The sequence below is a fragment of the Candoia aspera genome, chromosome 13 (assembly GCF_035149785.1).
Source record: "Candoia aspera isolate rCanAsp1 chromosome 13, rCanAsp1.hap2, whole genome shotgun sequence".
Classification (NCBI taxonomy): Eukaryota; Metazoa; Chordata; class Lepidosauria; order Squamata; family Boidae; genus Candoia; species Candoia aspera.
In genome coordinates this window covers 11,929,854-11,943,429 of record NC_086165.1, presented here as the reverse complement: position 1 = coordinate 11,943,429, position 13,576 = coordinate 11,929,854, and the positions used below count along the sequence as shown (strand labels likewise).

The window sequence follows — 13,576 nt, the reverse complement described above, 5'->3', positions numbered from 1 at the left end:
TGTCTGTGTCCTCCTTTGCCTACCCAGCTTCCATGCCTAAAGGAAGATTAGAACACGGCTCTCCCCATTCCTAGTCCAACATTTTAACCACTACTTCATCCTGGCTCTCACAGATGGTCATTCTGTATCTAGAAATAATTAGATTTTCTTTATTTTTAATACCTCAAGTAACCTGATTCCATCTTAGGCTGAAACTGTTGTGTTTTCCTTTGCAGGAAACGGGTTTTTGGTTTGTTTTACATCACGTACCAACGGGACTTTCTGTCGGAATGTACCCGCCTGGCTATTCGGAGCACATTCCAATGGGCTTGTTTTATAACAATCGGGCCCATTCCAACTATCGAGTAAGTCCGCCTCCAGTGAAAACAAGCAAAAATTGCACTTCATGGGGTTTAATGCTTTTTTTTCTCTTCCAGTTTCTGAAGCAGAAAGCTGTTATTGGTCACTGTTCCTGCTCCCGTAAAATCAATGGCAAACTTTCCTGCTATCTTAAAAAAAACCCCTGCAAATTCTGTTTTTGTTAGCTTTTGGCTCCAAGCAGAGAGAAAGATAAAAAGGCTTTCATTTCCCCATTCCCCCTTTTTCAAGATTTCCAGTTGTTCTTTGCACTAGCTTTTTTTTTTCTTTGTCTGCAGCCTTCACTAAATTTGCACTATAAGCCTGTGAAGTAGCCCACTCTTACATTCCCAGGTGTGATAAAGCAAATGACCACATACAGCCAAGGCTCTTGACTTGTAGATGAGCTATCAGAATGGTGTATACAGTCCACCTTTCCCTAAACTCTCAGAACAGAGTTACAGATATTAAATTATGCCCTGTTCCCATGTATGTGATATAATATGACTTCTACTCCCACCTCTTGGGAAGGGGGGAATTACTCTATTTTTTTACACAGTATATATCCTGTGTCAAATCAAATCAAGTATTTCTTACAGTCATAGACCAGCATAAGGAAGGTGGGATACAGTCCTTGAAAAAGGCATAAAGGATATACTGTATCAAGTAAAAATAAACATCTAAATCTTTAAAAAAAATGTTATGGGAAGCTGGACGATATAAAAGACACATGAATTGAAAACTAAAAGTATATATTAAAAGTGAGAATCTAAAAGAGTCTAAAAGAAGGAGCAGCAGCATTATTTACTTACTTACTTGTTTATTTCTCAAATTTATACTACTGCTCATCTCCCCCCAAGGAGGGACTCTGAGCATTAGATATGTATAGGGGAGCATAACCAAGTTTTGTTGCCGCCCAGAGTCCCTCTTTTGTGGGAGATGGGCAGTAACAAAATTTGGATAATAAATAAATAATAAATAAATAACATTTCATATGTGGAAGGCTGTAACTATCAAGTTACAGGGCACTTTAATATGGTGAACTAGCTGCTCATTAAATCTAGTTTATTGCACCTGTCATCATTTGATGAATACTGGGCACTGCTGCACAAACCTTGGCAACACTATGTTGTAGCAGGGTTGGCATCTGAAAGTAGCAGGGTGCTGTAGAATTGTCCTGTGTGTCCTGGGGATATCTTGTGTGGTATTTTTCAGTTATATTGACCACCAGCAGGCACCATATGATCAGTTTCATCCTTACTGAGACTCCTCAGATGTGGGTAGCCAGATGTTCTTTTATGGGGCTCAAACCTGGTGCCTCCTTGTGGGCAAGGTAATGATCAACTAGTACATGTGAATGACAATGTGAACTTTGGACCAAATTAAGCTTCATACCAAATGCACTGATGGCACTGAGATTTTTTTTTCCCAGCCATTAAAAATAAAAGTTATGGTGGAGATTAGAATTGAGACCCCGCTGTATAATAAAGGAGACAGTTTCATCCCCCCTCCTCCAGTCCTTATGAGTATCCTCTCTCCAAACTGTGGTTTGTCTCAAGAAAGGAGCTTCTCTTGACACCAGTAGAACATTCTCAAGTGTTGTTTTTTTCTTTACAGCAGAATAAATTTCATTCTGATACATCCCAGAATTAGCCTCCTCATTAGCCGCCTCTTTCTCTGTGTAAAAAACAAAACAGGTTTAAGCAATGGATATCCTTATCTTTAATCTATGGAAACCTGATGTGTGTATCTTACAGTACTCAATATAGATTTGATGTATGACTACACACACAATAAACTTAATACTGTTAAGAACATCAGTCTGTTTAATATCACGAGTACTTTGACTCTCAAGAGAACTGTGGAGATACAATTTAAAAAAATTAAACTATGTCCTTTTCTTTATAAATTAATTTCCAGCCCTTCGCTAGTATGCATTTAATTCGTCTCAAGTCCAAGACTCTCTTTGATTCCTCTGCTTCCTTGATTTTTCTAAGCAGCACTAAAACTCTTTCAGATAGCTCTCCTGATTTAATCTTCAGTATCTTAAGAAGTTGTGAACTTGGGACAGAGGAAGGAAAGAATGGCTATATAAAATTGTGGAATACAGTTGAGTGGGGACAATGTAAAAAACAAGAGACATTTTAACTATAATAAAAACTCCCTTTTCTCTAACACAACTAGGTGCCGTGGGAAGCTGGGCATGGGTGAATATTAGAGGCCACACTTCCCTCAGAGATTAGACTGGCCCCAATCCTGCTGGGCTTTTGCAAAGCCTTAAAGACATAAGTTTTGTCACTGGGTTTGGGGATCCAGATGTGAGGCAGAGCCTATACAATGGTTATGTTGATTTGTTGGTGGCTGTTCTGTTCTGCTCTGTTTTGACCTTGGCTGCTGATTGTGTGTGTGTTGTTTTTATAGTTACGTATTTTATGAGGTTTTTATCTGTTGTGAACCTCTCAGAGTCATGAATTTGAGATGGATGGTGGTATAAATCGAATTAATTAATTAATTAATGAACCAATGAATGAATTCTCCAAATTGTGAAAATAAAAGGGAGCGCAATCCAATTTGTACCAGATAAGGCATCAAATTCTTTTGCTCGTGTAGGTGTTGCAGACCTCCGTAAAAGATTTTTCCCACCCTCCACGAATGTGTCCAGTGCAGATTTTTCAGAATAGATATTGCTTACCAAGTGTCTTTCCTCCTTCTCCCCAGGCTGGAATGATAATTGATAATGGAGTTAAAACAACGCCAGCATCAGCCAAAGACAAACGACCAATCCTGACTTTGATTTCTGGAAGGTAAACTGACTTCCGTGGCTTTGATGTGGCTGAGAGGGAATTACAGTTGCTGTTCATATCCATGGGAAATTTTGCATTGATTTGGGCTGTTTTCTGATACTGGCAAAGGGCATCTGACCTGCCAAGCCATGCAACTTCTTTATCTGGGGACACCTTTCCTGTTCCAACAAGATGCTGTCCCTCTCTCACATTCTCATCCTCAGCAAGTTTCTAATCATCTTCAAGAATGCTGATTTTACTATTTTTTTTCATACATCTTCTGATCCTTGAAGTTCAGGCTGTCATTAAGCCCTGTGTCTCCCCCTTTTGGTTTCAAATCCATTATTCTTCGCAGAGTGTTTGTTATATGGAGAGCAGATTCTATCCTCCCTCTTTTATTCATTCTTAGATGATTTCTCTTCTAAGTTTACCTGGAGTCAAAAGTGGGTGAGGAAAAAAAAAATCCATCATTGGTGAGAAGTACCATTCAACATCTTGAATGCCTTTTCATTTATGCAGAAAGGAGCACATTTTTAGTCCTAATGCTTCCAAAGCCTGTACAGGAAATACGTTGACAATACTTGATCAAATATCTGGAACCAGAGGTTCTTTTTTTTTTTCCGGAGGGGAGGGGTCATTAGGCATTTTATAAGGTCAAAAGCAAGGCATTTCTATGAGCAGTGCTCCTTGTATGTCTCCTCATTATCTCATCAAGGTAAAATAAACAGGGCAAAATAAGCTCACATGTTCAAATTTCTGTAATGTTGTTTGTTGGTAGGGACTTACTTTGGGGGAGTATAGAATTTATATTGTTTTGCTAGCCCTGAATAGTCATCACAATCTCCTTGCAGCTTTGTTGCCTTGGATCTTTGAGATCCACAATTTTAAAATAATCTCTTCTGTTCATTGAGATTGCTGGAATCACCCTATTATGGCTCAAATGGGAGAAGTGAGTCTAAGCTAGGTGCTAATGTAAATACTAAACTAACACCCTTGCAGTTAGCATGGCCCCATCCTTTAGCCATTGCTCTTCTGATCCATCTGTATCAATGCGATCAGAAATCAGGCTTGAATGGCTAAAGGAAGGACTAATTTTTGGGAATTCCCTGAGTGCAACCCCAACCCCACCCAACTGAGCTTCTTATAATGGATGATTACATGAAAAGAAATAATGCTGTCATCTACCTGGGCATTTATTCTAGGCCTGCCTGCATCATAACCCTCATCACCATCATCTCATGAGTACCATGAGAGTGTCCAATGCTAATATTTCAAGTTTGCTGAAAATGCATTGTGCTCAACAGAAAGCAGTCCCCATCTGGGGACAGCAGAAGAAAGCTATCAATCCCCATTCTTCCCCCTTCTTCTCTTTTTGCTAACCAAAGCTGTTTCCCCCAGTAGTGACTTTGTAAAGCTATCCTGAAAATGATAGAAAGCCTGACCCCATTGTTGTTATTATTTGGGCACAACAATGGTAGGATAACTCTAGTAAAGGAAAAAAAGTCACTGGTGGGGAAAAGATTTGCAGCTACTTTCACCTATGTGGCAGCTGAGAAGCTGCTGGGACCAGATTTTCTTATCACTTCCTTTTCTGGCTTCCTTTCCTTTCCACAACTTCCCCTGACTCTTGAAAATGCTTGGATAATACTCCATCTCGTTATGACGAAACCTTGGCAGGTTAAGGTTTGTTGTGGTTAATAGTCTGGATGGGAACTGAGAAAGCAAATATATTGGTTAGCTGCAGAAAAGGGGAGAGGTCAGGTACCCTTGTTGGCTTGTTCTATTTTTTCCTGTGCAGTGCATAATTCTCCAGCAGAACCTATTGTCACAAGACCCTGAAAAGACCCAATGTCTCTTGTTTAATGTTACTTTTAATTCATTTTTTAGCAAAGCAAATGCAGCAGCCAAAGAATTTCCTGACTAGTCCAATCCGTTTTGCCTCCCTTTGAGGTCATAGGAAAGGTAGCAGTTAATCAGAAAAGGAACTTAATAGAGATGCCCCATCCGTCCCTGGGCTTCTCCATTCTTTGTGACATTCACATGTTTGCTACCCTACCGAGATGGCAACCATGAAGTTACTCCAAAAAAACAAAAATGGGAAATTCAAAAGATGTACTTTGGAGGTGGGAAATGGGTGGACTTTTAAGTGTTTCTGAATGGCATCTCCCAGGAACTCCACAAAATATGGCATAGAGTGGTATCATTTAGCACTGTCAGGAGAGTCACAGTTTTCCAGGTCTTCTGCAGTCCACGATTGTCAACCTTTGAGGTAGGCCAAGCCAGGACACTGACTCCGTAAGATTTACTGCAAAGAAGTTACAGTAACAATATCATAAAAGCCTGGTGGTGTTTTCCCTCCCTCTTATACCAAAGAAAATTAAGGCAGAGCCAGTTTACAATTCTTTCTAACATACTCTTCCTGTCCTGGTCTTAAATTGTATTTTGCTAACTCCTGCCTCATTCCTTCTCCAAGTCCATCTCTGTAATCAGGTACAGTGGCAGAGAGTTTTGTTGTGTTTTTCTAATGAGGACTAGAAGCCTGTCTTTGATGTAGGAACTTGTGAGGGGATGATATCATAGCATCCCACCTCAAGGTGGTTCCTTAGAAAACTGGGGTCACTGATGCCCCTTTCTGCCTCTTGCAATTCCAGATACAGCCCACACAAGGATGCTGACCCTTTGAAGCCCAGAGAGCCGGCTCTAATTCAACGCTTTATCGCTTACAAGAACCAGGACCACGGAGCTTGGCTGAGGGGAGGAGACGTGTGGTTGGACAACTGCCAGTGAGTGTTGCCTCTGAGTTCAGCCCCATCTTTGCAGAAGCCTTTGCAGAAGTCTGTGGCAAGGCTCTTTTTCTAGCATCTTTCATCTGGCTGAGATTTAGGTGAAAATGAAAATCAACAAGGGAGCAGGCCCCTTGTTTCTGCAAACACAAACCCCAGCTTGCCTGCTGAAGCCTGTGCGAGTGCACAGTGTGTGTTTTGTTATGCACATCTGTGTGCATGCTCCCTTTTACAATATGCTGCAGCAGAAGGGGAATTTTAAATAAGCCCTTCTTCCTTGAGCCCAAAAATAAAATATAAGCAGCTGGCCTGGTGCTTTTATTTTATGTGGTCACAAATTATTGCCAAGAATTCCAGTGCCAGGGAAGCAGACATAAGACAGTGTCGCTTGGCAAAAGGATGCATAAACAATGGTCAGCGTGAAAGTCTTGTACAGATGGAAGACAATTCTCTTATTTTGCTTTCTGAGAACGCTGGGTTATCCAATTATGTATTTATTTTTTAAAATTATTTACAATTTTTATAACTTGCTCCAATGAACAAGAGCTCTGCGCAGGGTCCAGCAAAATCAGATGCTCAGGATTATGTCCTGAAGATGCTGTTTGTCTGCTTCCTAGCTCTGATGCAGGGGGAGAAAAAGGGGAATTGGGGTCCCATTGCATTTTTTAAATTGTCCAGCTCTAGTCCTTCAACCAATCCTCATTTCAGGGTTGGCTGCAGGAGAGGGCTGGCAAAAAAGTCAAAATGCTGGCCACAACCATGCAATTAAAGCCCCACCCTATTTTACTTGCATGCATCCCTGCAGGTAGATTCAGTTTCATGGTTGTGGTGGCCATCTTGACCTTTTTGACCCCTCTGCAGACATCGCTGCAATCACTTACTCTATATTTCCATTCTGTAATGTTTGGGAGAAGAGGTGCTTTCTAGCCTTTGTGTAAACAGGAGTTCTTGTGCACATCCTACGCAGAATGCCACAACCTGAAGCCCATGGGCCACTTGTCACCCCCCAAAACCTTGACTGCAGCCCCAGGGGACCTCCCACAGTTGTTAGCAAATTGCATCTTCAACCATATCGAAAGGGGGAAGTGATCACATATGTGAGCAGAAAGTAATCGTCTTCTGCTTAATTTTTAACAGCATTCATGTTTTTAACAAAAACGTTCATACGATTGAAGTTTTAATTTAGCTCCACTCAAAGCTGTCCTGCAAAATTCCTATCCTGGTGAGATTCCACTTGACCTAGAATCACCCCAAATTTCCAGGTTGCTCCTGGCATGTTGTAGAAGCAAGCAACTGTGGTGTGCTTATTTGACACAGGAAATTGCCTGTGTTCAACAAAGAATGGCTATGCTGACTCCATCCATTCCACCAGGTGCTTGTGGTTACAGTGGCAAATTGGTGGCTTAACCTTCTTCAACCTGATATCTGCCAAATGTGCAGGGTCTGCAGTTGTTAGAACTCCCAACCCTCAGAGCCACTGGCTGCATAGTCCTAGCACACCTGGAGAGGATCCTATTGCAGAAATCCGAGCTTGGCGATACAACTGTGCAAAACACATGACTGTTGTTTTGGATTTGAGCTACAGTCTGTCTGTGTCTTGAGAACCAAGCCTGCATATTTCCTTCTTCTGGTCTCAGGGCAGCCCTTTTTAGTTTAAAACTAAACATCTTGCTTTTGAGAACTGCAGTGGGTTTTTATTATTATTATTATTATTATTATTATTATTATTATTATTATTATTATTATTATTATTATTATATAAGCCAGGGAGTTTCAGAAAAACATCTATTTCTGTTTTATTGACTATTCTAAAGCCTTTGACTGTGTGGACCATAACAAATTGTGGCAAGTTCTTAGCGGTATGGGGATACCAAGTCATCTTGTCTGCCTCCTGAAGAATCTGTATAACGACCAAGTAGCAACAGTAAGAACAGACCACGGAACAACGGACTGGTTTAAGATTGGGAAAGGAGTACGGCAGGGCTGTATACTCTCACCCTACCTATTCAACTTGTACGCAGAACACATCATGCGACATGCTGGGCTTGAGGAATCCAAGGCTGGAGTTAAAATCGCTGGAAGAAACATTAACCATCTCAGATATGCAGATGATACCACTTTGATGGCTGAAAGTGAAGAGGAACTGAGGAGCCTTATGATGAAGGTGAAAGAAGAAAGTGCAAAAGCTGGCTTGCAGCTAAACCTCAAAAAAACCAAGATTATGGCAACCAGCTTGATCGATAACTGGCAAATAGAGGGAGAAAATGTAGAAGCAGTGCAAGACTTCGTATTTCTAGGTGCGAAGATTATTGCAGATGCTGACTGCAGTCAGGAAATCAGAAGACGCTTAATCCTTGGGAGAAGAGCAATGACAAATCTCGATAAAATAGTTAAGAGCAGAGACATCACACTGACAACAAAGGTCCGCATAGTTAAAGCAATGGTGTTCCCCGTAGTAACATATGGCTGCGAGAGCTGGACCATAAGGAAGGCTGAGAGAAGGAAGATCGATGCTTTGGAACTGTGGTGTTGGAGGAAAATTCTGAGAGTGCCTTGGACTGCCAGAAGATCAAATCAGTCCATCCTCCAGGAAATAAAGCCAGACTGCTCACTTGAGGGAATGATATTCAAGGCAAAACTGAAATACTTTGGCCACACAATGAGAAGACAGGACACCCTGGAGAAGATGCTGATGCTAGGAAGAGTGGAGGGCAAAAGGAAGAGGGGCCGACCAAGGGCAAGGTGGATGGATGATATTCTAGAGGTGACGGACTCGTCCCTGGGGGAGCTGGGGGTGTTGACCGACAGGAAGCTCTGGCGTGGGCTGGTCCATGAAGTCACGAAGATTCAGAAGCGACTGAATGAATAAACAACAACAACAACATTATTATTATTATTATTATTATTATTATTATTATTATTATTATTTACGCAGGCCTGCTTCTAATCTACACTTAGCCAAGCATTATCTTGGATAACCAGGGATTAACATAAAAACTGCTCAGCAGCATTTCTGGAGGTTATCTGTATTGTCCAACAATTTACAGGAATCCAAAGTTAGTTTTAACAAGCTTTGCTGAAAGAGCAACATAATGAAAATGCTTGATGCTGGTAGTTTAAAACATTATTATTTGTTCTTTCAATTGCATTATCTTCTATTATTTTATTGCAACCCTCCTTCCCTTTCTTCCAAAAAGGTTTCACACTAAAAATACCTCTAGGTGGTATAGCTACAGGTTGACATGTATCTTACAGTATAATTCTCATCATGAACAAGATTCTGGGAATTTGGTGATGCTGCTACAGAGAACTAATATGTTGCCTTAAAATAGGCCTTACTGTTTGTCCATCCCACTCAATCTTGGCAGTTGCATCTGGCAGTAACTTTCCATGGGCTCAAGTACAGCTTCTTCCCATCACCTGTAGCTGGTGCTTGTTTGTTTTTAATTGCAAATGCCAGGGACTGGACTCAGGGCTTCTACACATGCTGTCCTCTGAGTTGTATTCCTTTTCCATGCAGCTCTTAAAATTGTATTCATTATTAGATCTACATCCCACCTTTATTTTTTACAGAATGTACAGAATAGTGTACATAATGGTCCTGTGTCCCACAACCACAGCCCTGTGAGGTGGGTTGGGCTGAGAGAGAGGGACTGGCCCAAGTCACCCAATTGGCTTTCATGCTAAGGAAGGACTAGAACTCACCATCTCCCAGTTTCTAGTTGAGCACCTTAACCATTACTCCAAGCTGGCTCTCTTTATAGGTCTATGCACACCCCACAATAGCTTATGGACATCAATCCTTTTAAACCAATTTAAATGTGTGACACAACTTTAACATTAAAATAAAGTCCTAAACCTTGCTTTTCCTCTTTTTCTTGCCTTTGCTTTCAAGTCACAAAGGGTAGATCCTCCTTTTTATCCACCTTTAGACTGGTAACTTCCTTAGAACAAGGACCTTTATTTGCTCCAGCTTCAAAACACCAGTACAGGATGATACTGCATTGTTAATTTTAGTTGCTATAAATGTGCCACAGGGTGGTGAATGCCCACCAGCATAGACAGTACCATACATAGGCTTGTTTCTAATTTCTTTTAGCCTTCTGGCTTCCCTTCACCCAACCTGTCCTTGTAACTCTATATTAACAACCAATCTGAGTATCCTAGGCCTTTTTCCTTTTTTTTTTTTTTCAGATCTCAAACTTTTTTTCCAGCTTGCTAAGTTTTTGGCAGTGTTTATCCAGACCAAGTTCAAATAAGTTTCCAGCTTTCATAACTTAAGTATTTTTATAGCCGTAGGGATCTAGCTGTTTTAATATTAGTTACTGTACCAGAGGAACACAATGTATGATAAAATAAATTGCAATTCACATATTTTTCAGTGCATCAACTTGGGAAGGCAAGGGTAATTAGCTTTAAAGCAGGCATATCGCTTGCTCTTTTAATTTAATTTTTATTTAATTTAATTTAATAATTTTAGGGATTTCCCCCATCTTTCTACCCCACAAGTTTTGTTTCCCCTAAAATCAAATTTATACCTACTTTCAGGTCTGGAGACACTGGAAAATCCTGCAGCTAGGTTAGATTGGAAAGAGCCAGTTTGGTGTAGTAATGAAGGCCCCAGGCTAGAAATCAGGAGACCGTGAGTTCTAGTCCTGCCTTAGGCACAAAGCCCGCTGGGTGGCCTTGGGCCGGTCCCCCTCTCTCAGCCCAAGGAAGGAGGCAATGGCAAACCACTTCTGAAAAACCTTGCCAAGAAAACTGCAGGGACTTGTCCAGGCAGTTGCCAGGAGTCAAGAGTGACTTGAAGGCAGCCCGCCCCCTCCAAACAAAACAAACAAACAAACAAAAGGATTAGATTGAGAAGTAAAACATGCATCCCAGAAGAAGGCAGTGACAAACTATTTCCACCTTTTCCCCAAGAACACTACATAGAGGCTTCCTGGAAGTCACCAGGAGTCAATCTTGACTTGAAGGAAACTTCATTGTACTTCATGCTCAAAGGGGTTCTCTCTCATTGTCATTCAAGATTAAGGGATTACTTCAGAATAAATGACTTGAGGATTGGAGTCACAATTTTGCAAGAAAATAAAGGACTGGTTATGAGGATCCAGCAGAGAGGATTTCATCAAAATGTTTTTATTGTTGAGGGGGGGGTTGCAAAATTCATGGGTTGTTAAAATAATAAATTTACTGAGATCTCTAGGGTTTGCAGCATCCCTGTGCCTCATATTATGTTTAATTCTGGTTGAAATGTGCAGTGAAGGAAATGGTGATCTTGTTTACGCCCTTGATGTTTCCTAATCTGACAGCATATTGGGGGAACCGGGAGTTCTGGATGATGCAGAGATTCAGATTATAATCCCTCTGTATAATGAACTTCCCTTCCACATCCCTGAATATTCAAAGAAGCTTGTTTAGTCTATGAAATCATGATTTTTTTCACTGTAATGATGGACCAAACAAGTTGAACAGCCTAATTAATAAAGCTGTGGCAGAGACCAGAATCCAGTTCTTCAGACTAACCCTTGAATGGTCTCTCTTCCTTGCAGGTTTGCTGACAATGGCATTGGCCTCACTCTGGCTAGGTAAGCATGCTTGGTTCATGTTTTAGGTTCAGGGTTTTTCGCCTCTCACAGATACAGAAAAGTAGGAGTTGGCCCAAGAAGCCATGCTGACCAGCCATTTTGATCTCTCCTAGTGGAGGGACCTTCCCGCACGATGATGGATCAAAACAAGAAATCAAAAATAGCCTCTTTGTTGGTGAAAGTGGAAATACAGGAACTGAAACAATGGACAACAACATCTGGGGTCCTGGAGGGTTAGACCACAGTGGAAGGACATTACCCATTGGACAGTGAGTTTCTCTCTGGAAATTTTCCTGTTTGGTCCAGTACAAAATTTAATTCTATTCTCTTTTTTTCTAAACTTGCCACTGAACAAACCATAAATGAAAGAAAAGCAGCATTTTAGATCTTGTTCTGTTCTTCTACAATGAGCAGCTGCTGTTAGCAGATCTGAGATTCCCATTTCAATAAAACAGTCCAAAATGAAGTTCACCAATCTTCCAAAGACCCAAATAATAGTCTTTGGCACAACAGTTGCTTCTAAATCATTGTAGTTTTCAGTTTGTCCTCAGTTTGTTCCCCTTTCTAAGGGATGAGCCTACAAGTAAGGGTTCTGCTTGATGTGCGTGGCCTTTGAAACTACTGAAATAGACACCTTGAAAAGAAGAGCATGAAAATGGTCTTTCCTTTTAATAAGAGTTGATAGCTTTTCTATATTACATTTTAAATTACATTACCCTTTGCACATCTGGACTGAGGTTAAATTCACTGTGATGTTAGTGTGGACAACCTGGGATGCAAAAATGGCTCACACTACTATTGTATCAGTATTAGTTCCCATTAGTATAGCAATTGTAATTGGCTGTTAAGAATCACTATATCACAACTTGGATCCCACCAAAGGGATTATGCAATCTCGTTTCCTGCTCCTGTAGTAGCCAGAAACTATGCCTCCAGGAGAAACATGCACACAGAGCACAAGAGAAAATGATCTCTCAGCTCTGGAGGTTATACATAGGCCTCATTGATGGCTTTACCTAATTCTCTAACACCATTACCCTAGATTTGGATTTAGTTTTCAGCCACATGCTTTCTCTGTTCTGGAATATCTGGCTAATTTAAAAGCATCTTTGACAAACAATTGCCTTTTTATTTCTTTTCTCCCACCCCTCCTCTCCCAACTTTTGTTTTCTTGTAGTCACTTATTAAGTCTCTGTTTTGAGAAATGCTTCATGCTGTAAATGAATAAATGAATACTACACTATATTGCTTGGTAAGGGACTGGCACAGTTAGTGGATGGATGGATGGACAGTCGTAGGCCAAAAAAATCCCCCATAGCTGAAATACAAAATATTCAGCACAGAGGCCCACAGGGCCATTCACAGCTTGAACACAGTTTAAAAAAACTGAGATGTGTTAATAAGAGTCAAAAAACTTCCTACTCACTCGCATATACATGCACACATGAGAGACTGTAGAAGCTAATTCATTGACTTAAGTTTGAAAATGGTTAGCTAACATGCAAACTTTATGCGTCACTGCATAGTTGTTAGACTTATTGTTAGATCAGGGTTTCTCAACCAGGGTTCTCCCAGGTTCCACGAGAGGTCACTAGGGGCTCTCTGGGAGATCACAATTTATTTAAAAAATTATTTCCAATTTGGGCAACTTCACATTAAAGATGTAAGTTTCATTCTTTATTTTTAGTTTAAGAACATTGTTAATGCATATAGACAGACCTACACATGAAACGAATATAATAATTTTGTAACCTCTGGCCTGTATTTGAGCCTGAATGCACAGGGGTTCCCTGAGGCCTGAAAAATATTTCAAGGGTTCCTCCAGGGTCAAAAGGTTGAGAAAGGCTGTGTTAGATGTATGTATATTGTGGTTTTCCTCCTGGAATGCAAGACAGCATTTGTATTCCACTCTCTTCTATTTTTTCCCACAACCGTCCTAGGAGTTGGACTGATAGATTAGTAACTGGTCTAAAGTCAGCAGTGAGCTTCCATCACTAGCAGTAGACATGTACTTGGGTATCCTGTTCTCTTAATTGTTGCATCGCACTGGTTCTTGGCAATGCACTTGTGCTTTCGGGTAATTCCT

The 13,576-nt window shown here is 40.7% G+C and overlaps 1 protein-coding gene across 1 annotated transcript in view; it reads left to right on the top strand.

Moving 5' to 3' along the window:
- CEMIP (cell migration inducing hyaluronidase 1) overlaps positions 1 to 13,576 on the top strand; it is a 62,616-nt gene that overhangs the window by 41,007 nt on the left and 8,033 nt on the right. Inside the window, exons 15-19 of the mRNA XM_063314194.1 lie at positions 216 to 344; positions 3,055 to 3,140; positions 5,771 to 5,902; positions 11,455 to 11,490; positions 11,604 to 11,759. Coding sequence (XP_063170264.1) covers positions 216 to 344; positions 3,055 to 3,140; positions 5,771 to 5,902; positions 11,455 to 11,490; positions 11,604 to 11,759 — 539 coding nt within the window. The remainder of the gene's footprint in view (positions 1 to 215; positions 345 to 3,054; positions 3,141 to 5,770; positions 5,903 to 11,454; positions 11,491 to 11,603; positions 11,760 to 13,576) is intronic.